At 45.5% G+C, this 24,843-nt stretch overlaps 2 protein-coding genes across 5 annotated transcripts in view; one reads left to right on the top strand and one right to left on the bottom strand.

Annotated features, from left to right (window-relative positions):
• Window positions 1-940: 940 nt before the first annotated feature.
• SHISA2 (shisa family member 2) lies at window positions 941-3,969 on the top strand (the record flags this gene model as incomplete). The annotated part of the gene is made up of 1 exon (XM_017731259.1): window positions 941-3,969. A coding segment is annotated over one exon (573 nt), but the record flags the coding sequence as incomplete, so codon positions are not given.
• A 7,130-nt stretch (window positions 3,970-11,099) lies between these two features.
• The window catches only part of ATP8A2 (ATPase phospholipid transporting 8A2), a 295,003-nt gene continuing 281,259 nt past the window's right edge, over window positions 11,100-24,843 (bottom strand). For all 4 annotated transcript variants that reach the window (XM_017731391.1, XM_017731389.1, XM_017731390.1 and 1 more), the window contains one exon: window positions 11,100-17,462. In XM_017731391.1, coding sequence (XP_017586880.1) covers window positions 17,365-17,462 — 98 coding nt within the window. In that variant the 3' untranslated portion in view covers window positions 11,100-17,364. The remainder of the gene's footprint in view (window positions 17,463-24,843) is intronic.

Here is a 24,843-nt window from a genome sequence, read left to right as displayed (position 1 = left end):
AGGGAGACACCTTCCCTTTGTTATTGCTGGATATATCCTTGCAGATTTCTTACTGAGTCGGAGAAAACAGCTTTTTCCCTGGGACTGCAGAATGGGTTCACTCAATTGGATAGAGCATGGTGCTTGTAACACTGTTGTGGATTTGATCCTTGTATGGGCCATTCACTTAGGAGTTGGACTTGATGATTCCTGTGGGTCCTTTCCAACTCAAGTGTATTCTGTCAAATCTGTACCTGTAGCCCAGATTCTTCCAAGGCTTGGTGGCTTCCAATCCTTGGTGGCTCCTGATGCCACCAATGAGCATCATCCATACTTTCTGCTCACACCCCTTGTCCACCCTCAGTCCTTCTGCCCTGATGTCCCTTCATTAAGACTCCCAAGGAGCGATGCTGCCCCTTTGGAGCATGGTGCTGTCTCTGCATCGCCTGCTCTGTGGTCTCTCCCTAAACCCAGGGCTGAAGTGCAGAATGGGGTCACTCATCCCCAGGTGTCAGAGCCCCTGTGACTACTGCCTGGCTGGTCACTGCCTGGCTGTCACCCTGCCCCAGCAGGCCGACAACAGGCAGAGCAGGCTGGTGATGGAGTGGGATGTCATGTGGCGCCAGGGTTTGACTACCCTGTGATCCTGAGCCCTCAGCAGGGATCTTGCCCCAAAGTATCTCCCTAAGGCACTGTTCAAACCCATCTGTATCTTGCCTGATTCTTCTAGTCGGGCATATTGGAGACATGATTTGATGAAATGTGGAGCAGTGGTTGATGTGAACTAGATCACCATCAACAGGAGGGAGATTTAAGCCATTGGGTTTAGCGGCCTTTTTCATCATTCTGGTATAAAGTGCTCTGCTTGTACTGACCTGTTCTGAGAGGAGGTGGACTGTGCTTGGGTGAGGGGGAACTTCTGCTGGAGCTGCCGAGGTTTGTCCTTGGCCCCCAGTGACAATGTTTCCTTGCTGTTGCAGTGCCCATCTACGTGCCGTTCCTTATCGTTGGATCTGTATTTGTCGCCTTCATCATCTTGGGGTCACTGGTGGCAGCTTGCTGCTGCAGATGCCTCCGGCCCAAGCAGGAGCCCCAGCAGAGTCGAGCCCCTGCGGGCACCCGCCTGATGGAGACGATCCCCATGATCCCAAGTACCAGCACCTCCCGGGGCTCCTCCTCCCGCCAGTCGAGCACAGCTGCCAGCTCCAGCTCCAGTGCCAACTCAGGGGCCAGAGCCCCACCGACGAGGTCCCAGACCAACTGCTGCTTGCCAGAAGGGACCATGAATAATGTCTACGTTAACATGCCCACGAACTTCTCAGTGCTGAATTGCCAGCAGGCCACGCAGATCGTGCCACACCAGGGGCAGTACCTGCACCCGCAGTATGTGGGCTATGCTGTGCAGCACGACTCGATGCCACTGACCCCGGTACCCCCCTTCCTGGACAGCCTGCAGAGTGGCTACAGGCAGATCCAGTCCCCCTATCCACACACCAACAGCGAGCAGAAGATGTACCCAGCTGTGACTGTGTAGCGCTGATGCCTTCCCCTCCCCATGCCCACCCAGCCGATTTTAATATCTGAACTGAATGGAGGAGAAACACTTCCTTGGAACAAAGCTCCCAGAACACCACTTGTAAATAATTTCGAAAGGCTCATGCATGTCAGACAGTGTTTATAAACCATTTATTTCCATCGGGGTTTGTTGCCAGGAACTGTAAGGATGATATCTCGGAATTAACATTGCCAGATACGCTCTCATTCCAGCGCGTGATTTACGGCGTCAAAGGATTACGCTGGAAATGCATATGTATTTCACATCACTGTACTCGTGAGATAAATGTTGGAGCCGTTAAGTGCCCTTCAGGTATGACATGGTCACAAGTATTTGCCTAATTAATTCTAGAGTTTTGTTACACTGTACAAGACCGCAGTACTTCAGAAACCTCACTGCTCCCAGCTCCGTAACGACGTTTCCTGTTGCTTTACAGACAATCACAACAGAGAGCCGAACAGTGCAATCCCTGTGCTGGGTGCTGGTACCAGCCCCATGGCTTCTTACACACACCCGCTTTGGGTTGAAATGCCACCAGAGGCTTGGTCTTGCAAAGACCAATTTTCCTTGTATTATGTAGGAATTAGAAGAGTGAATTATTCTGCTCTTCTTTCCAGTGCACTTGCAACCCTTCTTGATTTGGTTTTGTCTCAAGAGCAGGACCCAGTAGTGGTTTGCACAGACTTTATCTTTGTGAACATTTTACTAAAACCAGGGTACGAGGTGCTTGCTCTTCTTGACACTCAGCAAAGCTTTTGATACAGCTGGCAGCATCTGAACTGAACCTGCCATGGCAGAGAAAGGTCAGACTGTGATTCCAAACATGCCTGATTTAACCTCACTTCCCATGAAACAGTAAACCCGTGTGAATGCCACGAAGGTGTCAGCCCCAAAGCCTGCTTTCATTGGAGTCTGCCTATAGGTAAATGGACTTTATCCTGTCCCCCACAAGCCCATTCCAAGTCCCCTGCCCTGCCCTATGGGAGTGGGAGAGTGTTACACAGAACCCATTTGGGATGTGAATGGGTTGGTGGAGATTTGAAACCCATCCTCTTCTTCACCTGTGTGGCAGGGGACTAGGAAGGCACAGCTGTATTTAAAAATAAGGAAAAAGGCCTAACCAAAGGACAAAGGTGCTTGCTGTGTTACAGGGGTCACGGAGGTGGTGAGATGCAGACAGGAGGGACACTACATTGGAGCTGTTGGTTCCATCCTGCTTTGCTTCTTTTGGGGAAAACAGCTCTCCAGGGTGAAGAGGCAACAAACAATCAGATCATTCTAATTATATCACCCCAAATGCAGCAAAATAAGGCTGTCTTTGTCTCTTAAAAAATGTAGTCTCTGCATTTCTATCCATTTGCTCCTCAACCAAAACAGTGCAACAGAAGACTTGAGGCCGTGTACAAACCCCAAGCAATTACTGTAACCAGACCAGTGATGACAAAAGGTTTCTTATTGTCTGATACTGTATCAATATGTAGCAATAACTGTGATGCTGTGTTTTGTATGTCTGTTTTTAAATGACACAGAAGGTGCAGACGCATTGCCAAATCCAATGGTTTGCTCATAAGCACGCCACACACAGGCAGTCTGCAGCAGGCAGCCATGGTTTGGCCACTGACACAGGGCAATGAATAGGTAATTTATCCCAGATCTGTTGTTCCTGGCTGCGATCGCCCAGTCAGTGGGCTGGACAGAAAGATTGGTTTTCAAGACCTGGCTTCCTTTCCTGCCAGGCTGGGTGTCTTGGGAAGGCAGTGCCCGGCTGCTGGAGGTGTTGGATGCTGCCCTACCTTGCCCGCACAGCTCGCTGCTCAGGGATCTTCAGGGCAGTGGGTGCTTCAGAGCTGGGTGCTGCCAGGTTTCTGAAGGACCCCCTGTGCTCGCTGGTCTCTGGGGGTGCAGGTTTCCACCTGCCCACGTTGCAGTGTGGTCACACTGAGCTGGCATCAGGCACAGGGGCAGCTGCTGGTGCTTCCCCAGGAGCAGGAGGTGCTTGGCCCTGGGTGAGCCCTGGCCAACGCTGCATGGCCAGACAAGCAGCTCTTCTTGTGGTCGTGACCATGCCCAGCTGGGAACTGTCAGCTCCCTGCCACTGCCTGCCTTGCACAGGCCCTGGTAGGACACCTCCTCTGACCTACGAAATTCAGGTGAATCTTTGTATATTGTTTACTTGTTTAAAAAAAAAAGAATAAGTTAAATTTAAGTCTGTAGAAATTAATTTACAACTGAAGGCAGAGAAACTCAAGTTCTAATAAAAGGAATTTTGTGAGATGTGGTGTTTTTTTAAATGTCATGTACAATAATGTAAAACTAATGTTACCATTTGATACAGCTTTTAAATCTCTGAAAGAGCACTTGCTTTAAAGTGTTTCTTACAACTGAAGAAAAAAGCCCCCTTTGTTTCTTAATAAATACTTTATGGTGTGACTGGTTTTGTTTGCTTTGTCATAGGGGTTTTTTTTTTTCCCCAGTTAATGCTTTGCTTTCCTGTGTCTATAAAAGCACATCTGAGCAGCCCACCTCTTCAGATTGGCAAAACCAAGAGTTTGGACTTTTTGCTGTGTTTTTAAGGAATAACAGTAAACCCAAGAACTTGAATGGCTGAACACTGTGCTCCAAGTGAGGCATGTTCTGCGGCATGTGTGCAGCAAGAGGGGAAGGGGTGCAGCAAGATGACATCTGAGCATCAGCTGAGATGGGGATCCCTCACCTCTCGGTGGCCACGGGTGGCTGGGGAGTAGTGGTGGGAGCAGGATGGGCTGGAGCCCATGGGCTCATCAAGCTCCCTCCTTTCAAAGAATGCCGAATGTTCTGCAGCAAATAGCATTTTCTGAGGATTTTGGTTTCAGTTGGATTTGCAGTTACCAGCTGAGCATTTGAAGTATATAACCCTCAGTAAGTGGCTGTGCTGTTCCCACTCTCCTCTGCATGGGGACCCTTCTTGCTAGAGCAAACTCCATCCTTGTAAGCGAGACCAAAACCAAGGCCCCGTTGTGCCAGTGGGCACAGCTCAGTCTGGGACAAGGCCACTCTGCTTTCCTGGTGTTTGCCCCCTTCTGCTGCTGGTGATGCTGGCAGTGTGGGCAGGTGGGTGGCTGGGGGAGCCAAAGGGCACAGGTAGGAAATTAGGTGATTGTTGTATCTGCATGCTTATGACTCAAATAAGTAGGAAAGAACAGTCTGGGAAAAACATAGCCTTAGTCAGGCTGTATGTAGCACATTCCAAAATGCCACAGCTTCCTGGTGTTAGAGGGAGGTGAGGTAGCATGGCTGGAAGCAGAAAGCTGGCAGGGAAGGAGGAGGTCAGCCATGGCTTGGAGCAGATGTGCTGAGGTGACGAGTACTGCACAGCAGGAGAGGCCAACAATTTGTGTTAAAGCTTTTTCTTGTGTTTTTATGTGTGGAGTTCCTTTGCCCTTGGCAGTTGTTTTCTTTTTGTGCCGTGCTGGAGGTGGTGTGCACAGCAAGCAGTGGTGAGGGTAGGGAGAAGGCAGCAAACCCCACGCAGGCTGGGCTGGTGCTGGTTTCCCCATGGCACACAACACCATGCTGGTGGTGTCCTCACAAGGGGACCTGTGGGCGCAGTGGTGCCCTGAGGTGGCTGGGGGCAAGCTCGTGCCCGAACCACTAAGGCATGCAGGGAACAGCAGGACACCATGGACAGTGACAGGACCCCCTCCCAGCACACACGTGAAGAAACACTCTGAAATGACTTAACCTCTGAGCTGGGCCCATCAGGGGACAGAGCCCCTCAGCAGGGGTTGATGTGCCCCTGTACAGCTGCTACCAGCTGTGCCATGGTCATTAGGGGACAGTGGAGGTTGGTACTCTTCGGGGCCAGTGCTCACATGTGGCCCACAGGGGAATGAGCCAGGGAGCAGGTCTCAGCTCAGCACATTAACCTCAGCATCGCCCTTGCAAAATATCTGATTTGCTGCTTACTCACTTTTGGTCTTGCTGGACCTCTTCTTCTCCCTCCAGATTTTCTGCTTTTCCACTCTTTTCCTCCCACTGAAGTTATTACTAAATATTATTCCCCATATGTTTATTGTTTCCTCCTCATATTTCCTGCTTCTCTGTAGGTCTCTTTTTAAATATTTCTCTGTCCTCAGTGGGGTTTACAATGTTTTCTTGCCCAGGATCACTTGCAAATGGACTGAACAAATCACATAAGCCTGTGCCATCCTTTCTCCCCTTCCCCATCTACACTGAGTGGAGCCAGTTCCATGAGGCCCATGCCACCCTGGAGGCTCACAGTGTCCCCTGTCCCGTAGCAGAGCATTTAATCCTTGTGACAGTATTCCTGTGCAGCCTGAATGATCAGATAACACCAGTTCACTGGTGCTGTAACAGCCTCCTGTGCCTCAGCAATGGGGATATGCCCATCGTGCTGGACCATGTACCACAAAATACCAGTGTGGGCTTCAGTGAGAAGGCCTCAGGTGAGCCAACACTATGGTGTGGCTGCTCTGCACTAAACACTGTATAGTGCTGGCCTGTGTAGCAAGCCCTGGAGGTGAGGTTGGCACAGGTGATGTCTTGTCTCAGCACCTTGGGGTGTGCCAGTGCCCCCATCTCCTGGGGGAGACCCAGTCCCGGACACAGCTTCCCAGGAAGCCACTACAGCCCTGGCACAGGGATGGATTTTCTCCCCCTCCTGCAGAGATCCCCTTTCCTGTTCCAACGCTTACTGGTTTTGTGATTTGCCCACAGAAATGCTGTCCTAATTGCTTGGCTTAATTTGTCCTTTACACCTGGAAAATCTCAGCACACTGACCTGACCCCAGGCCTTTTTCACCTGGCTTGTGACCCTGCACCTCTCACCTTCTCCAGCTTCTCCATGCTGGCTTGTTGACAATGCTTTCCCTGGCCCTCGTGTCATTTCCATCTCCTGCTTGTCCCTGCTGAGCCAGACCTCTTCTGGGGGCAGCTGTGCTGGATGGGAACATCTGGGGCATCTGGTTCATGAACAGAGGCACAGCTTCATTTGGAAAATACCTTCCCACTTAACATCAAAGGTGCCATCTTCCAAACACCGAGAGCAAGGCAGCAAACATTCTGCTAGGCATGGCTGAAAAGTTGCTAGGTGTGCCAGAGGCTGAGTATCCTCTTACTCCCTGATTTTCATTAGAAGAGGGGAGACAAACCTCTTTGGAGTGTAACATGAGTCACAGCTCTCAGATTGCAAGTGCCTCCAGCATTGTACTGGCTGCTGTCTTTGTCAAAAGAAAGTTAGTTGACTTTTTTTTAAAAATTAATCAATTTCGGTGGTTATTTCTGACAAGATGAACCCACGCAGGTAAAAACTCAAAGCAGTCACTTTCTGCGCTGGGCAAGACCCAGTGGGCACATCCAGCTTGCCAAGGACACACATTGCCTTCCATTTGCATTGTCCATAACACATCAGGAAATAGAAAAGAAAACTCACCTGAAACCTTGAAATCTTGTCTGCCATCACAGGCTGTTGCAGACACCTTTTAGGCTTATAATAGCAAAAATGTATTTCAAACATTCAAGAAAGAATAGCAATAACCTCTTTCTCCTAAATGTGATAATCCTTTACTTTCAAGTAACTAGTCCCTTATTAGCTGTTGTCAATCCTTCAGAAAACCTCCAGCAAAATCAAGGCAAGCAGTGACACATCAAGCTAAAAAATGTTTAATTCAACAGGTAAGTTCCTTTCCATCAAGCCTTCCTTGTGTTTAATGCTGAACCAGTTCAGGCCACGGCCCATCCTAGTTTGCCTCTCTAGGTTAATTTGAAAACAAAAAAGCAGGAAGGCACTACTTTGGATCCCATCAGTGCTATGAAATTGGAGCAAGTGAGCATCATGTCAGAAAACAGTAATAATGCAGCAATAAAATAAAACTATCTCCCTTCCAAGATACTGGATCATAAAACAATTGGCTGGATTGGAGGGAACCTTAAAGATCATCTAGTTCTAACCCCCTGCAGGAGGGACACCTCCCACTAGCCCAGGCTGCTCAGTGTCCCATCCAGCCTGGCCTTGAACACTTCCCGGGATGGGGTAGCCAGGTTTCCTTCCATCAGGTTTAGAAAGAGCTTTGAAAGCTGACAGGGACAACCTGGCAGTGTGTTTGATGCTGCTGGGTGCAGAGCCCAGCTTAGCAGGGCCACAAACTTCCCAGAACTTGATGGTGCTGCAGACGCTGGCACTGGGACAGGTCTGACCTGTCGCAGGACAAAATGAGGATGTCAGTGTGTTGTGCAGTCTCTGCTATGATTTAGTACCCAAATGGTAAATATTGGCTTATGCAGCCACTAATTCCCTCAATATTTGCTCTTGAGAGACAGAATCCTATTGACTTAACACAATCAGACAGTCTATACATGATTGTCAATGTCTCATCATGGGTGAAAAAAATGATTCTCAATTTACATTCCTGCAAATCAAAAGCAACTGCTGTAGATCTACTGTGCAAACAGGCTCTCAGTTTCAAAGCTGAGGTGCCACCTTCACTGTGGATGGGCAAATACATACAGTCATTCCACAGGATTTAGTTAACAGGTACGAGAGCGGTAGGCAGCTCAAGCTCTGATACATGGCACACCCAAATGAGCTGGCACTAGGATCACACTGTGGTTTTCTGTGGACTGAGGCCTATATTAGTGAGCTTGCAGGCAGTTCCTTCCACAGTGTGGAGAAAGGAAGGAGTGGGATGGACCAGCACAGTTACAAAACCAGCACAATATACAAACCCAGCCCACAGTCCCTTTCTTCCAGTCTTTTTCTCTTGAGGGACTGGGGGGTGCTCCTGCTGCCCCTACTGGATCCCAGCAAGTACCAGCAGCTCCACAGGACCAACAAAGCAGTCTTGGTTTACTGTGACAGCTGTGCTGAACATTTTTGATGAGGCTGTAGGTCAGTGCCAGCTGAGCCATCAGACAAGCTGGCTGTGAGAGCTGAGGCTCCCAGACTCTGCACTGCAGGATTTAAATGCCAATGTACCCTGAAAGCTTGAAGCTTCTTCACTTGAGGGCTGCTTTGTGTGACCCAGGAAGCTCAGTGCCCCCACCACTCTGACATGACACCCTCACAGGCAGCACCAAATAGCAAGGGAAATACAGAGGGGACCCAGGACCACCTCCTTGACCATCACCCCACTGTCCTTAGAGAGTCATGGCAAGAAAAATGCAACATGAGCTCCCTCCCATCAACCTTCCTCATGGTGAACATCCTGGCTGGGTATGGCCACTGCAGCAAGGGCTCACCAGCACTGTTCACCATTCCCTTGCCTGGTACAAGCCCACTCCCCATCTGCCCTAGAGCTCCTTGCTAAGCATGGACAGCCAAAAACCAGCAGTGTCTTTCAGTGATTTTTAAAGCCTTGTTTCCCTGCAGTCCTGTATTTCTGCTGAGGAGGAAACTCACTGTTCCTTCCAAGTTCCTGAGGACTTGCTGCACCCCAAATGCTGAGGGTACTCAAAGAGGCACAGGGCTGTGCTGGAGGGAGGGCTGGTGACTGCGTACTGCCACAGCAGCACTCACTAAAAGGGATTATGTTTCTGAAATCTTCTTGCTTAACATTCCTCAGCCGGACCTTTCTCAGTTACACTTTTATTTTTTAATGCTCCCATTTCAGACTTAAGCATTAATCTACAGGTTTAGGGACTTTGATTCTTCTTTGTTCTGGTATGAGGCACCAAAGACTGCCATCAACAGACTTAGCAGCTGCTCCGGCAAATATTTGGCTCTGGGACATGAGCACTAGGCTCTCTCACAGCCTTGCCTGTCAGACTGTTAGAGGAAAAGTCTCTGAGGTGATTAGTCAACTAATATATCTAATAAGGGGTTTAAGCAGCAATCCATTATGTTCAACAATTCTGAGAATCATTTCCCTTTTAGTGCGCTGTACAAGAGACGACAGTGCAGGAAGCAGTTGGCTGAACATCCAACCTTCCCACCACCAACTGAATAAGGCTTATTTAGGTTTACCATCAATTTTATTTTGGCATAATTGATTGCCCAGATGTGTGAGAAGCTTTTACATACAGCACAGCTCCTGCTGCACGCTAGCAGGCCAGGCTGCAGCTATGGAGGCCTAAGGAAGGAGCAGGCATTTACTGCAGCAAAACAGGGATACACAAGTTCATCACTCTCTTCTTATTTCCCTGCAAAGGAAAAGCAGATACTGGTCTGGCTTTTGGGATAAAAATGTTTTGAAATGTGCTCAAGCAATGACTTTTAAAGGGAAGAAGGGAGATTTGGCTTACACCTTCTTTTTGTTCCATAATTTGAAAAAAAAATCCAGAAATAATTTGTTGTAAAAAAGTCTCTCTATGCTTTAAAAACTGGTTCTGTTGGCAATCTATTAGGAAAAAACCTATTCCTCAAGTTATAGCACCCCAAGGGGGAAAAATTTTTAGCCAAACTATATATAAATATGCATTTTGTTCCTGATAAAATCTGTTTAATTCCAGCATCTATTAATATTTGGACAAAGGGATCTCTTTGTTAAAGCTCATACCCTTCCATTTTCTATAGGCATCTTACAGTGCATGTTTCCCATGGTCACCAAAAATCAAGTAAGGGCGACCTTTTCTGCAAATTTAACTTCAGCCATAACTTGAGTCCCATTCCTGAGTCAGTGTATGCACGATGGCTTTGTTCAGGAGGGAGGATGCTGTGCCTTGAGTTGGCTGTGCCCCGAGGTCCTACAGCTGAGGCTCACCCAGCTGAGCTGCTGAGGCTCTCCAGTGTTCCAAGCAGGTCCAGCATCAGGAAGAATAGATTGTAGCAGAGAGGATCACAGCAAGCATCCCCCAGCGTGAATGGAAGCAGCTGGGGACACCAGAGCCTTCGTGTGGTGCTTCCTGCTGCCACTCTTGCTTGAGTCCAGGGAGCTCCAGAGTTACTTCTGCAGCTCTGGCAACATGAGCAAGCTTGGCAATGTCAGCTGGGCACCATCAGCAGAGAGATGGGATGTTCCTGAGCAGGCAGAAGCAGGAGAGAGCCTGTCCCTGTGCTCAGGAGGAAAGCATTGTCCATGGTCTTGCCTCACCTCACATCTCGCTGCACCATCAGACCATGCTCCCCCTCAGACTCAAGAGCTTGAAGGCCCAGTGTTAAAAAAGCCTCTTGCAAATTTAGCTGCAAGTAATGAGGCAAGGGAGGTTTTTTAGGGCTTAATTTCCCCCTGCTGTGTCTACGTGACTTAATTGGGACAAAAGATTTCCAAGCTTCATTTTGGTGAAGCCCTGGTGAAATCATTTGTAGCAGAATCTCTCTCCATCTAGCTTATATAAAAAGATAGTTTTCCCCCTGGAGACACTATTCAAATACCAGTACCTGCTGTCAGCTCATCAGTACCATTCTCATTTTGCCATACTAGCCTTCCATTTGTGGCCTGATTTGAGACCTATTAAAGGACCTCAAGCCTTGTTCTAACAAGCAGGCCCTTAAAACACACCCAAAAGGCCATGAAAAAATAAAAATAATCCATTCAACAGCTTTGCAGAGTAAATCTCAAATGTATTTAACACTGAACTCTTGCTGCAAAGCTTGTGGGGGGATAAAACAAACAAGCCTCGGTCCACTGGATTGCTTTAATAAAAGGTTTATTGGAAATATTTTTGTGCAGACATACAACAGTCAACAATGCTGTTCAAAGCTACAAATTGTCTAAGTTTTCTGAACCTTCTAAAAATACAAGTAAATGACCTTCATTTGTATTCAGTCTGGGAGGGAAACAAACTCCACTGTAATGTGATGCTGTATTTAAACTACCAGAGGACATTAATAGGACCTGAAAATGGTAACACTTCTAGAGGAAAAAACCCACACACCACTGCTGCTCTGCTGGGAGCCAATTAAACATCCCCCCACAGCATCACTCCTCTGCATATCCAGATTGAAATGTCCCCATCTGAAACAATATTTAAGCAATTTGAGGACAGATATGACAGACAAGTGGCTTGGCTTGCTGATGAAAAAGATGCTTTTAAAGATCCTGTCACTCAAGATGCTGAATATTTGACCTCCCAGTGCAATGGGCTGCACTTTGGGGGCAGGAGGAGGGACAGGGGGAGGTTTTCAAGTCAGACAACTCTTCCAGCACACACATGTACACAGTCCCAGAGGGCTTGGCTGCCTCATTGCTTTATAACTGGAGCCCTTTTTTTAAAAAAAAAAAAAAAAGAGTTGAGCAACAACTTTGAGCAACTTTCCAGTCTATGAATCTTGACAGTAAGAACAGCAAGTACCCTCATTCCCTTCCTGAATCAACATACCAACCAGAAGGGCAGAGGAAAGCATATGCACTGTCTGGTAAACTCCATGTTTTCTAAGAAACCCTGCAGATGTTTTGAAATTGATTAATTTATGCCAAGACAACATCTGGAACATCTCCGCAGGAAAACCACCCAGTAAGGTAGTTAGAATATAAAACAATCATGTCTTTCTGTTAATGTTGGCTTTTTCCCTTGGCTTCACTGCTCCATAATTACAAGGGTGCTGACCTTCCAGCTATGCACAGTGACAGTTTGGCAATATATTAACACTTTTCTTCATCATTAGACTTCTGAGTGACTGCCCAGAGCTGGGACTGCCCACACAGAATTTGTCATTTACCAACTTCTGTTTCTCTTTAGATGCTAAGGGAGAATGAAACCCTTGTGGCAGACTTCAGGAGAACTCGTCTCACCTTCTTCATACACAAAGGAAGGCTTTGGATAAACACCAGTACTCAGCTACTTTACCTTCTGTCCACACCACAAACAAGCAAGCCATGAACCCAAAGGAAACAACTCCTGGGCTTCAGACACCATAACAAAGAGATCCAGGTCCCCAGATTAACAAGCCCCTTGCACTGACCTGAGGGACAGGAACCTGCCCAGGAGCAACAGCTAAGCAGAAGTCCCACTAACTCTCCATGATGGACTGTCAGTCAGAACTGAAATAATTCCAGTACTTAGTTCTGGTAGGTCCATGAGGCAAACAGGAGCCAGTAAACCATTTAGCAATCTTCATAATCCACGAAACAACCTGCTAGAGCCAAAGTACACTAAGCAGGGGGCACTTCTGGCAGGGACTCATTCCCCTTCTCCAAGCCCAGGATTCAGCTTGGTAACAGAGAAACTCAGCTTCAGGAGGTAACAGTGCTTCACAAATTCTCAAGTGAGCTCTCCTCCCTTCCCAGAGCCACAGGAAGGAACCAAAGAAATCAGCTTCATCACAGCTCCTCAGGGATGCCTGAGGAATCCCTCCCCTCACTAACCGCTAACAGCAGCAGTGGTCTTGGCCAATCTATTTTGCTTCCCAGTCCCTTCACCTCTTCAGACATCCCATCCAAGAGCACATTCCTGGCCAGACAAACTCAGTCAGGCTGTCTAGGTTTCCTGCAGGTCATCAAGAAGCGATCACCTTTGGGATTCACTTGTGTGGCCAAGCAGTGCAGGGCACTTTCTGGTTTTCATTTGCCAACAAAGCTCAAAGCCTCCATTAATCTTACTGCTACATATGGAAAAGGTACCCATATGGATTTATTTTGTCGTCACCTATTGTACTGACCTATCCTGTGGCCTTCTCCGGACACACAGCTCCAGTCACAGATCCTGACAGGTAGTGAAGGCTCTCTTGGGTGTCTACAGGATACTGGGAAGAGGTGAGTACAAGAATCCTTCCTGACAAGACAGAAGGGGTCCAGCTGTCTGGAGGCTGAGGAACATGCATGGTCTGTGCCCCATTTTAGAAGCAAAATGCTACCCAGATACACCCGGTATAGCACAGACACAGCCAAATTGTCCTCTCCAGCCCCTCAGGGGCTTCATACCAACACCATTTCTTGTTAGACTCAACAGGACACAAAGAGCACTCCTGCAACCTGATTGAAGTTTAAGGCATTGATACTGTGTGATGTTTCAAAATTAAGGTAAAATATCCTCAGTGCTTAACACTAATGAGAAATCTGAGAAACCCAAGGTGCTTCTCAGGGCTGAGCACCCACTCAAGGCCTGCTCTGCTTCTTCAAACCTGAGCTGTGAGAAGTGCACTCCTCAGAGCATTTAAAGATTAAATTAAGTCATTATTTATAAAACCATTATTTATTCAAGGGAGAATGTAAATAGAGTATTACTAGTCTTCAGTGATGACTGGAGGTAATGTGAAAACAGAAGATTTAGTGAGTTAGCCCAAAAGGGCAAACTAAGCCTGCTGGACAGGGATAGTGAAAGGACTGTGCACCTCTTGTGCTCTTGGGTTGTCGATAGAGGGCCAAGCCCTGTGTGGCCTCTGACCATGTCCCCACGTTTCACATATTCACATAAATAAAGCTTTCTCTGCTTTATTTATGACTTTATTATTACGACTCTCTCCTAGCAAACACACTCCAGTACATGCTGTAAAAATAATGTAATCTTGCTAACAGAAGACTTCCCTGCAGCATCTGCTATGAGCTTCTGGCTGAGGCAGGGGAAGAGACTGCACAGTTTTGGCATGCACTAAGGGGTGTGCAGTCTAGTGAACTGCAGATTAGCGAGGCTTGACTGTTATCTTAATTTACAGCCCATACAGTTCATGTTAACTCTACACACATTTTTAGATACATTAGCAGCTTAGTTTGACCCAGATACTTTTATTGGTTATTCGCCATTTCTCCTTGACAAGTTATTACTGACTTCCCATTCTAGCTCCCTAAAGCAAGACCTGAAGCCCTGTCAAGGAAAAGAAAATGTCAACAGCCTTCTCAGCAGTGCTCAGAGCAGCTCAGGCTCCCGCTCGCCAGCTTTAAATTGCTACTAGGCAATCATTAAAGGAACAGCAGCTTCTATGCAAGCTGTGATTATGCTGTTATAAAAAGTAGCAACCAGAGCCAAATCTAATTCAGGAAAATCACCACTTCCATCTGAATATCCAAACCCCTCTCCCTTTGGTCAGTGCAGAGAGCTGCTCAGCAAACCCTCTTCTGATCAAACCTTGGTAGTTAAGTCTGGACAGTCAGGCAGAAATCCCCCATTCCTTCTGCTCCGATACCCTGTCTAGTTGATAACATTTTCACACAGCACTTTCAAAGGCTGCTGTTACTGCTCCATGCATTTGCCCTAATGAACAAGGAATTCTGTTGATGCAGAGCAGCTGTCATTCTCCTTCTGCTAACACAGCACTCAAACACACCTCATCATTGCTCATCAAGACAAGCAACTCCAACATCCAGTCTACAGCATATAACAATACATTAATTCCTGTAATGACTCCAAAGAACAGGAAGAATGCCAGGTCTTGACCTGGGTGGGTTCTACAGAATTAACTCAGCTAGAGATTAAGGCCATACAGTGATGATAAAGTCTGACCCACTAGCCCCAGTGTCACATACTGTATAGCCCTGTGACAAATCCCATGTGCAATTCCCATTGAGCTGACAACCAACACACGTACCTCAGTCTAAGCCACCATTCACTCTAGGGAGAGTTTTTGTTTGTGACACACACTGACCTCAATTTACAGGGAGGTCAAAACGATACAGCCCATAGTCTGCGCTAATAAAATAAATCACATCAGATGACAGCTGCTCCTCCCCAGCATCTTTCATTATGTTCTGTAAAATTTTTTTTCACTAAGTTAAGAACAGAAAAAACTCCAGGACTCCAGAAAAAACTCCTTCTATTCTCTGCTTAACACATTTACTTGCCCTTCTTCATTATCCAAAGGCTTTAAAAGTTTTTTTGTGCAGCCTCATGAAAAGCCTCCAAATTGTTTACATGCCAATGTTTGGTGTGCAGCTTAGAGTAGAAAGACTAAGCTGATCTCATTTTGCCTTGGTGGGAAGTTAATTTTCCTTGTGTTTTTACAAAAGGAAGAAACAATTAGCGGTTCTGAAGAGAGGCTTACACCACACATTTCCTAAATAGATTTGGTTTCTAAATAAAAGGAAGTGTTTAACAAGTTATATCAGTATTAAGATTTAAAAACTCCTGGGATCAGGTTTACTTCCCCCTTATTTATTCTCTGCACTAGTACTTGTGCCTTTAACCAAAATTCATCTCCCAGAAAATACGTACATCCACACTTTGCCTATGGCCTATGGCAAAATTATTTGCATGTTTTCCTTATTGCATAATTGTCTCATTAGCACTGCAGAAAGAAGGTGATGACTTTTCCCTCTGTGCCATCAGCCTAATCCAAGACCAACCCTGACTGATGCTGCAGGAGCAAAATTTGTCTCTTCTAAAATGGAAGGGGACTCCGAGCCTCTGAGGTGGCACTGGAAATTGAATTACAGCACTTGAGCGTTGGCATTTACCCACAACCCTCAAGGAAAATTAAACCAGTAGGCCAGGCTGAAGCTTTCCTTTCCTTTGCTAAACATAAACATTCATATTCAAATTGCTTTCGGATATATTTAAATCAATAAAAAATTCTGGATGATGGTCAATAGGGCAAAAAACAACGCCAGCTTTTTAAATACACAGATGTAGTATATACATTAACCACAAAGCCTGGCTTAAACACAGCAGTATTTACTTTATACTATTCAGAAACGTGGTTTGGCGACTAAAATTAACAGAACTTGTCTGGAGGACAGCATAAGCTTTCTAAGAGCTCTTTCAGCTTTAACTTATGCCCCAGTTTTTGCCCTTTTTTTTTTTTCTTTAGAATTCCAATCTATGCAGCAGCACGCCTGTCCCAGTGGCACAGCAAGGCCATGGAGCCAGCATTCCTTCCAGGGCTCATGGGTCTGAGTGTTTCAGGAAGCCTGTTGATGGATCAGATCTAGAAGAGGGACTGGTTTGGCTGAACAAACAAACAGCAGGTCTTCATTTCACAAAGGCCAGCTCTGTGTGTGTCCATGTGTGTGCATACACGTGTGTAATCCCTTCCTGCCCTCCTTTGCAAACCTCTCTTACCTGGCCAGGGGAAGGCTTCTCGAGGGTTACACTATCAGCCTCCTATGCAGATGCACATCTTATCAACATATCTGACAAGACAGTACCTTTAAATTAAAATTCTCACTGTTTTGTTCTACTATTAAACTGGGCATGGGGTCATGGAGGGAAGTCCCAGGCTACATTTGAAGTGCACATCCAAATACATCATGAAGCGTTATGAGGAGGCACCTAGTTGAGTTCATCTTTGTGTACAATGCCATGCACTCAAGACAGCTGCCCTGCCAAGCTCTGACTTCCACATCCTGGCTTTGTGAGTAAGCTATTAGGTGGGTTTCAGAAAGCTAAGATAGAACCCTAATAAATCCTGTAAGAGGGCAAGAAATATTCTAAGTAATTGACTGCCATCTTGTGTTATTCTATCATAAGAAGGCAAATAAGCATTTTTAGCTACAAACTGTGTTGCAATCAAAAATTTTATGCCAAATGGTCTGTTAAGAATTTCAGCCAAATTAGTAAACAGTGTATACAAGAAGAGAGTAAAGTCTGCATGCAGTGATGTGCACTTGGTCTGTGTGTAACAGAACGGGAAATCTCAGCACCTCACTCCAATTAAGCAAAGGCTGATTTCTCATAGAACATAAATTTTCTACTTTTCCCCCAGAACAACCTTATACCGATGTTTTAAATAGTGGTAAAACATTGTTTTTCATTTCACACCTCACATAGCACAGTCAAATGCTTCATAACAACATAGACAAAACTTTAGGCAGAGCTTTGCGACTGAAGTCAAACAATGATTTCCCCCCACAATATGTACTCAAGGTTTGCAGGGAGAATACAGAAACTTGTTGGCTAAGGCCACAGAAATGAGTTCTCTCTCTGGTGTTTTGGCTGCTGCTGCCAAATCTAGTCAAGAATGTGTTAACAGTGGATGCATTGATCCAAATCCCATTATTCCCACCACCCATCAAGTAAGGAATAATTTATTCTATTTCTGTTCTCCTTTTGGTTGTATCGTAGGATCGAACAACTTGTGACTGGGAAACAACGCCGTGTTCTTCTTGAGAAAATGCATACCCATCTGAAAAAGCAAAGGAAGAAAAAAGAAATCAGTCACTGAGTGGAGCTCAAGAGCACAGACCACTTTCAGGAAGAGTTTAGGTATCACGGAAGTTATGTGATTGAGACTGCAACCATCTTGATTTCTGTGCTGAGCTTCTGACGCTTAGAGCTGCACACTACATTGCCCATGGGCACAGAAAGGGTGTCTGCTGCCAGCTCCGTCCCTCTGCTCCCCTCCCCAGGCCAGGTCAGTGTACACAGTCACCAATACCCTCTTAGTTAACCTAATAAGCTACAGATTGATTTGAACACACTCCCTTAGTACTCCCATAGTGGCAGAGCTTCCTTAAAGACTTAACAGAGAAGTAGAGATTTGCATTTTGGCTCGTCTCCTCTGTAGTCTGCTTGATAGCAGCACTTTCTCTGGAGAAAGGTGGGAATGTCTAGCCCACAACTGGATTTTTCTCACATCTTCCTCTTAACTCCCCTCAGGATTTTTTTTTTTAACAAGTTTCCAAGTGGCATCTGATAAATGACACTGTGAAACTCTCTATTCTCTCGGCCAGTCACTCATATTTTGCACAGAGCAAACACACACATTCTGGATGTCTCTGTTTTGTTAATCCTGCTAGCTAGCACAATCCTGTGGTCTCCCTAGAAACTACTCAGATGAAAATAACCACGTGTCTGATTTCTTCTGAAGTACAGAAAGGCAAGTGACATTTCTGATAGCATCTCCAGAACACCACAATGCTGGTAGAACAGTCACAAAAAGCTAATGGGCCAACACGGTGAAACAGCAGACACACTTGCAGATGTGGCCCCAGAGAAAATTCAGAATGGAAATCTGTAGTAAAGGACAGGAGATTTTTTGATGCCCTGAGTCACAAGCACAACAGGAAATCGTTGCCAGTAAGTGGAGGGGATTCAAATAGAAATACAGTCACATTGCTCCAGTCACATCTCCCTCATGGAGTGATTGCAGGACACCAGGAACTTTGATTTGATTACATGACCAATCCTCCCAGCATCCCATTTTATTTTCCCTGAGTGATTTCATGCCAATATACATCCTGCTACAGGGGCACAGGTTTGTTTTTCCTGCCTCTAGCTGACAGTTCACAGAATACATTCATAAAGTGCAAACAGTCTTTTGGAAAAAAGTATGTCCATACTGGATCATTGCAAAGGAAATACGATGTACAAAACAGGCTTTCATTTTAGAAAGGGTAGATTCACACTTAAACAAACACCTCCAGTGGGTTTGTTCCATGTGAACGGCCAGCATCCTGTTAGCTTTTTGGTTAAATTCTCCATGGATAAGTCAATTTGGTCAAAGACCGCAAGCTTAAGCCCTAGAAGACTGAAGCCCATGTCCCATTACCTGATTTGCATCGAGATGGCTTTGCTGTATTTACTTATCCATAAGATCATCCAGCGTAGTGGAGTCTTCAACTGCCATAACTACTGCAAATCCAGCACTGACCACACAGGTCAGCCCCAGATGTCATCTTCCCATCACCTGCTTATTCCCAGTGCTAGCACAGGCCAGTGGACAGCCAAGCAGCCCAATCACTCCACAATGCCAATGCAAAATTCAGTCAAAAAAACCTGTTCACCACTCTCACACCAGTAGAAAACATCTTAATACAGCAAGAAATTTCAGGCTAAGATGATCTGTGATTAAGAATACCAGGGGTATCGTTATGTCTTCATGTCCTTCATCCATCCCAAACCACCAGCAACGAAGGTTTTGTGTGTACGCCATGGGAAAGGCTGTGACCCCCAAGCTTCCCAGCTGAAGCTCAACACTTGGCAGTTCCTTTAAGACTTTTCCTGTAGATCTCTACACAGCAAGATGAGTTCGGATTACGTTTTTCTTTTCACTTTACAATTAAAATTGAACTTCAAGCTGTTTAAGCACCTGACTGTGCCTTGTGGAAACAAAATGCTGTGAATGCTTGAGTCCCATCCACACTCCCTAAGCAGCTCTACATTTCCACTGTTTCTAGACCCCATCCAAAACCAATGAAAGTTTCCATCTGTCAGTTACTAGGGAACTTTCCAGAAGTTTGAACTTTCCCCCAACTCCAGTTTTAAAACCACACCTATGAGCCTGCCCTGGGAACAAGGCCCTCATTGTTCTGCTGTCCTGCAGCAGCCCAAGGAAGGAGCATGTTTCTTTGGGGCTTTCTGGGCACAACCCACTCACCCTCAAAGAAGGAAGGACCTTTGTACTCGGAGACTTTCTATGAATGGAGGAAAGGGGCACTTTTGAATATCTGTCAGCGAGGCTCATTTGTTAAGAGGAGATTCACGTTCTCCTCAACTCTAAGGTTTCACTAGTACCAGATATTATCAGGCAATCCACTGAATTTTAAAAGCATCCTGTTGGGTTTTCTTAAAGCTTTGCTATTCTATTAGTAGATCAGAATCTAGTCTTCCATTAGGTCTCTAATTTAACACACTCCTTTTCCGTTCACTGCAATGGCTGCTCTGGTCTGTGCAATGCTGGACTACAGCAGCCATCTCAATGGGTGTGCCTCGAACACAGATAGCAACATTGTGCAAGCTCAACAGCATTCTCATGGGCAACAGCTTCCAAGACCAGGACTAGAAAGAGTCCAGACGGCTCTTTTTATTCCAGAAGATCTCCTCTTGGAAGGACTGCTTACAGTTTTTGTCACTTCAGGGATTTAATTTAGAGGCCTTCTACTCTTTGCACTCTCCTCTGATACACCCAAATTGTCTGTCCTGGGATTTGTTTAGGCCAACCAGCAAGAGGGCAGCTCTCACTGGCAGCCCATCAGAACCCTCACCTGGTGCAGCATTTCACTAGTTCATACTGCAGTGGTATTATGGTTTAGTACAGTCCAAAGTATAAAATACATCCTTTTGTTTGCCTTTGAAGAAAAATTTCCAGATTCAAATCCACTAAAACTTTTAGGGGGTTGGGGAGATGTGAGGGACTTTTTTTGGTTTTTTTCCTTTTACTCTGTTTTAGGAAATGCTGCTTCTCAGATAACAAAACTCTCTCTGATATAATGAAAATCAACATTGAGGTATCACTTGACCAGCCAAATTCTGTCTCAGGCGAAACATTTGGTTCTGCACAGTTTTCAAGGAGATTTGCTGTGAAGTCACGGTTCACATTTACCAGTTAAACGGTGAATGCTAACTCACCTTTGACTTCTCCAGCAACCGTCTTCTATGTAACCTGGGAAAGGGAAAGCTGCCTAAAATCTTGAACAGTTTGACTGATGCTTACAGAAGTAATTAATTTATCTTCTGATAAATTATGCCTGTGTTTTCTTAAGGACCCAAGAGGAATTCCTGACAAATGGTCCTATCTTTTTAGTCCCAGATACCAACTTACTGGTATTTGCATGTAGAAAACAGAGTCAAATGCCAGAGCATCAAATTCTTAACCAACTATTCCTATTTCTTTTTCTTAAGTTGATTTTAAAAGACTGCAACTCCACTTAACAGTCAACAAACATGTAGCTTGGAAAAAATACAGAATGTACATTATATTTCAAACACATGCAAGATAAGAGGAAAAAGAGTTTAAAAAGCATCTCAAGTAGCTCCCCTGTTGTTTTTCAAATAAAAATGTGCCAGCAGAAAAGTGAAAGGAAGAAGGTATCTGCTAGTGGAGAATAAATGGTGGGATTAGAGCCCTCAGCATGAACACATTATTATTATTTATTATTTGTCAGCCCTCATACTGTGAAACGAACCTCAGATGACAGGTGCTTTTTCTCCATTGATTAATGAGGTGCAAACCATATGCTCTGCATTCAGATTTACTCTATGAAATCACCATATTCTGTCAAAGGAAGAGGGATTTTCTTTGCTAGCATAGGAAGCCTGGGCCAAGTGCAGTAATCCTCACTCAGGCATAGCTCTTGGTGTTTCAGGGGGAGTTCTGCCAAAGAGCATATTGAGACAAATGATAACTGAACACCAGCAGGGGCATTACAGGAGGGAAACCACATTAGAGAGATGCTATGGAACTTTCCTTATAGATGAAGGGTACCCTTCCCATCCTCTGGGGGCACAGGTGATACAGGTCAGTCATGCAGAAGGAAAGGGGAGGTCAACAGCCATCTTTTATATCCACAGAGTTTGTCTAAAGGAGGTGCTACTTTCACAAAGTCACAGCAATAAAAAAGACATGAACCTGGATAGAGACCTGGAGAAAACCTCACTGCCAGCAAACCCTATGAGGGAGACTTTTTGGACATCATTATTATTCCTTCCCTCAAGGGTGAGCCCCACAGCAAGCTAAAGGGAAGGGTCCAAAGACACATCTGAGAGGAGCCTGGTAGCATTTCCTGCTCATTCTTAAGAGGTTTCAGAAAGCAGGTGGCAATAGGGAATGACCAATTTCACCAGGCACCTTCACCAGGAGCTACACCAAGCCTGTTGTCACCACCACCTACAAGATTGCACTGAGATGGTTTTATGTTAGCACCTGGGCTTGACAACCAACCATATGCAACTCTTCCACTGAAGTCTCCTGACAATGCCATCCAAACAGGAGCTTCACAGTTTCTTTTTTTAAGTTTTCATAAACTTCCCAGAAGTTATACTGGTAGAAAGGAACCACGAGATCTTTGACAGTACAGCCAGTAGATAGATTTCTTTCACGCTTCTGACAGCTCTACACAATTCAGGAACACAAAAACAAAGAGCAAGAAAAATGGCCGTGAAGGTTTTCCTTTAAGGACATACCCTTCCAAATGGACAGGGGCTACTCTCCAAGGCGGCTGCTCTGAGCCAGTTTCTTTAATGGGAAGAGGTGTTTGAGAGACTAATCATGGCTGGCACTCCCATAGGGCACTGCCATGGCACTGGCTGTGTGGCTCTGTTGCCCATTTTGGGGGCTGGATCTACAAGAGCCTGGTGCTATATGGGAGCACCCCAGCCATACATCATGCCTTAAGGTCTTGTGCTGTGCTAATGCTTTCAGACATGGGCTGGCTCACCGACAGAGAGCTAAGGAAACACAGACTGAGCTTCTGCCTCTTGTACAGGCTGTGCAGTCTTACCTCAGTCAGCTCTTTCCTCCCAGCACTAACCATCAGTAGAAGCCCAGAAACTCCCTGTTAGATTTTTCTCCTTTCCTTGTGACTGGAAACAAAGCTGTTTAGGCATTGCTTCCTCCCAAAACATTTGGAAATGGTCAAAAATAAAGTCATTTCTAACCCAGTACTGCATCTTTGCATCTGTGCTATAACATTTAATCCCATTTTCATTCCTTGTTGAGACCAAGGCAATTCATTTGCTTAAGCCTTTGTCAGCTCTAACTAAACAAAGTATTTTCCAGCTTTATATGCAAGCAACAGATTCTGAGTTGAAGAAGCAACTTTTGGTCTTCACAGCCTGGAAACTTAGGGCCTGGTGGAAACATACGAACAGTTCAAGACTTCAAACAGAGTACTTGTAGTGTGATTTAAGATACTGGCCCAGCATGTCAAGGCTACCGCCCTATTCATCAACTCTTTGCTTTGAAGATTTCTAGCATTTAGTAAACAGTTGTACAATTTAGGGTTGTGAAAACAGCACGTATGTTCCCTGGATCTCACATGGCCTTGTACATACAGCAGCTATGCAACACTAGAAAACAGTATTTGACAAGAGAAGACAGAAGTCATGGATACATCACAAAAAGCATCTTTTAATCCTAACAGCTTCACAGCCAAAATTTATGTTCATGTGAAAAACAGACTGCTGATTGTAACCTGTCCTGACTGGCCTGACTCATTTAGCACCTAATCATTTGCATTTATAGGGAAGCTGGTTATCCAAATTAGGGTTTATTTTGATCTCATTTTTCTCTCCCAATAGCTGTTCACCTACTAACAACCTGAAGACGTGTTCTTTGAGACTAAAAGTACGTATTAAGTCTGACTAGTTACCGCTGGTGTATCTCCTTTCGGCACTGCTTTGCAGATTTCACAGACTGTGGTAAGTCTCCACCAGCAGACTATTTTGACAGCAATTTATTTATGCATTTTATGGATTTCTTCTGCCAGTCATTGCTTTCGGAATCTCCTCAGAGAGCATGCTTGCATGCCCAAAGCCATGTTGCTATCAGCATCCCTGACTCCTTTATACAAAGGATTAAATCCTGACAGAAATATATGATCCACAGGGCTGCTCTGCACACTGGCCTCTCTTCCCAGATGTAATGGGATTGATTGCTGAAGACCCTACATCCCTTGACAGTGATGGCCTTCCAATGGCTCTATCAAGGACAAAGACCATCACTGTCCCATCCCTTCTAGTCAAATTCCGAGTGGAAAACAGTAACACCTTAGGCATTTGGGTTCTGAAATCCCAGCCCTGCTTCCATGACCTAAGCCATAACAGTTCTGCTACAGAAGGCGACACTGCCAGCGACGAGATTTGACTTCTCCGTGATTCTTAAGCAGTCAGGAGTGCCACTTCTTACTGCAATGGCAAAACAAAGCCCAAATCCTGAGTGTCTGCCCCTGTACCACCCAGTACTGCACACTGAGGGGGTTATTTTCTTTGGTAAATGAGCCTATTTTTACCGCCAGTTTCATCACAAGAGAGACTGCATTTCCCACTAGAAGGGGCTGACTGGACTCCCTGGTCCCTCAAGACAGCATGGTCCTTCAGTGTATCTGGCCTACAGAGCTGCTAGTGAAGGTTTTAAGCATTGTGGAAGCCTTTAAAACACTGAAAAAAACCCATCAGGTCCAGCAGACAGAAGGCCTGTTCCTCCAGGAAGATGAATAAATGGATGACTTCTACATCAACAAGAAATGCCATTTATTTGAAGCAGCAGTAGTAGCCAATTGTGATGTTGCTTCTTTTCTCCCAGCTGCAGACAAAGAGGGAGAGAAGAGAGGCAGCTCTGCAGGCCATGGCTTTCCTCACCAGCAACACACAGAACCCTAATGGCATCCCTGAAACATCACTGTATTCTCAGCTAACCACAGCTAATACGACATTTTATAAAGAAACCATTTCTAATAAAGCTAGGCTCTATCATTTATTTTATGCAGAGTTTTTTATTTTTAGACTATTCTTAAGACTATCAGAATTCTACCTTTAGAGAACCTGCATACTGGGATTTTATCATTTGGGCCTGTTGATTGGCTCCTAGGGAATTAACCACATTTGAGCTCTCCTTGCCTAGGGCCAGATACACTAATTCCACTTCCAAATGTACGTGTCTTGCTTGACAGCTCAGCCTCTGTGCTAGATTATCTCTACCTACAATTTAATTAAAAAGTAATCACCCTTGGCTTCCCTCATGTGGGGCTGGTGCTGTGCAAACACACGCAGACGCGAGCCGCTACTTACGTGATACACTTTGCTGGACAGAGTGGGCACGGAAAAAGCTCCGGGGGGGTTTTCCTAGC

Source organism: Corvus brachyrhynchos, unplaced genomic scaffold (genome assembly GCF_000691975.1).
Source record: "Corvus brachyrhynchos isolate BGI_N302 unplaced genomic scaffold, ASM69197v1 scaffold103, whole genome shotgun sequence".
Taxonomy (NCBI): Eukaryota; Metazoa; Chordata; class Aves; order Passeriformes; family Corvidae; genus Corvus; species Corvus brachyrhynchos.
The sequence above is the reverse complement of the archived record's forward strand: the minus strand, read 5'-3'. Positions and strand labels throughout refer to the sequence as shown.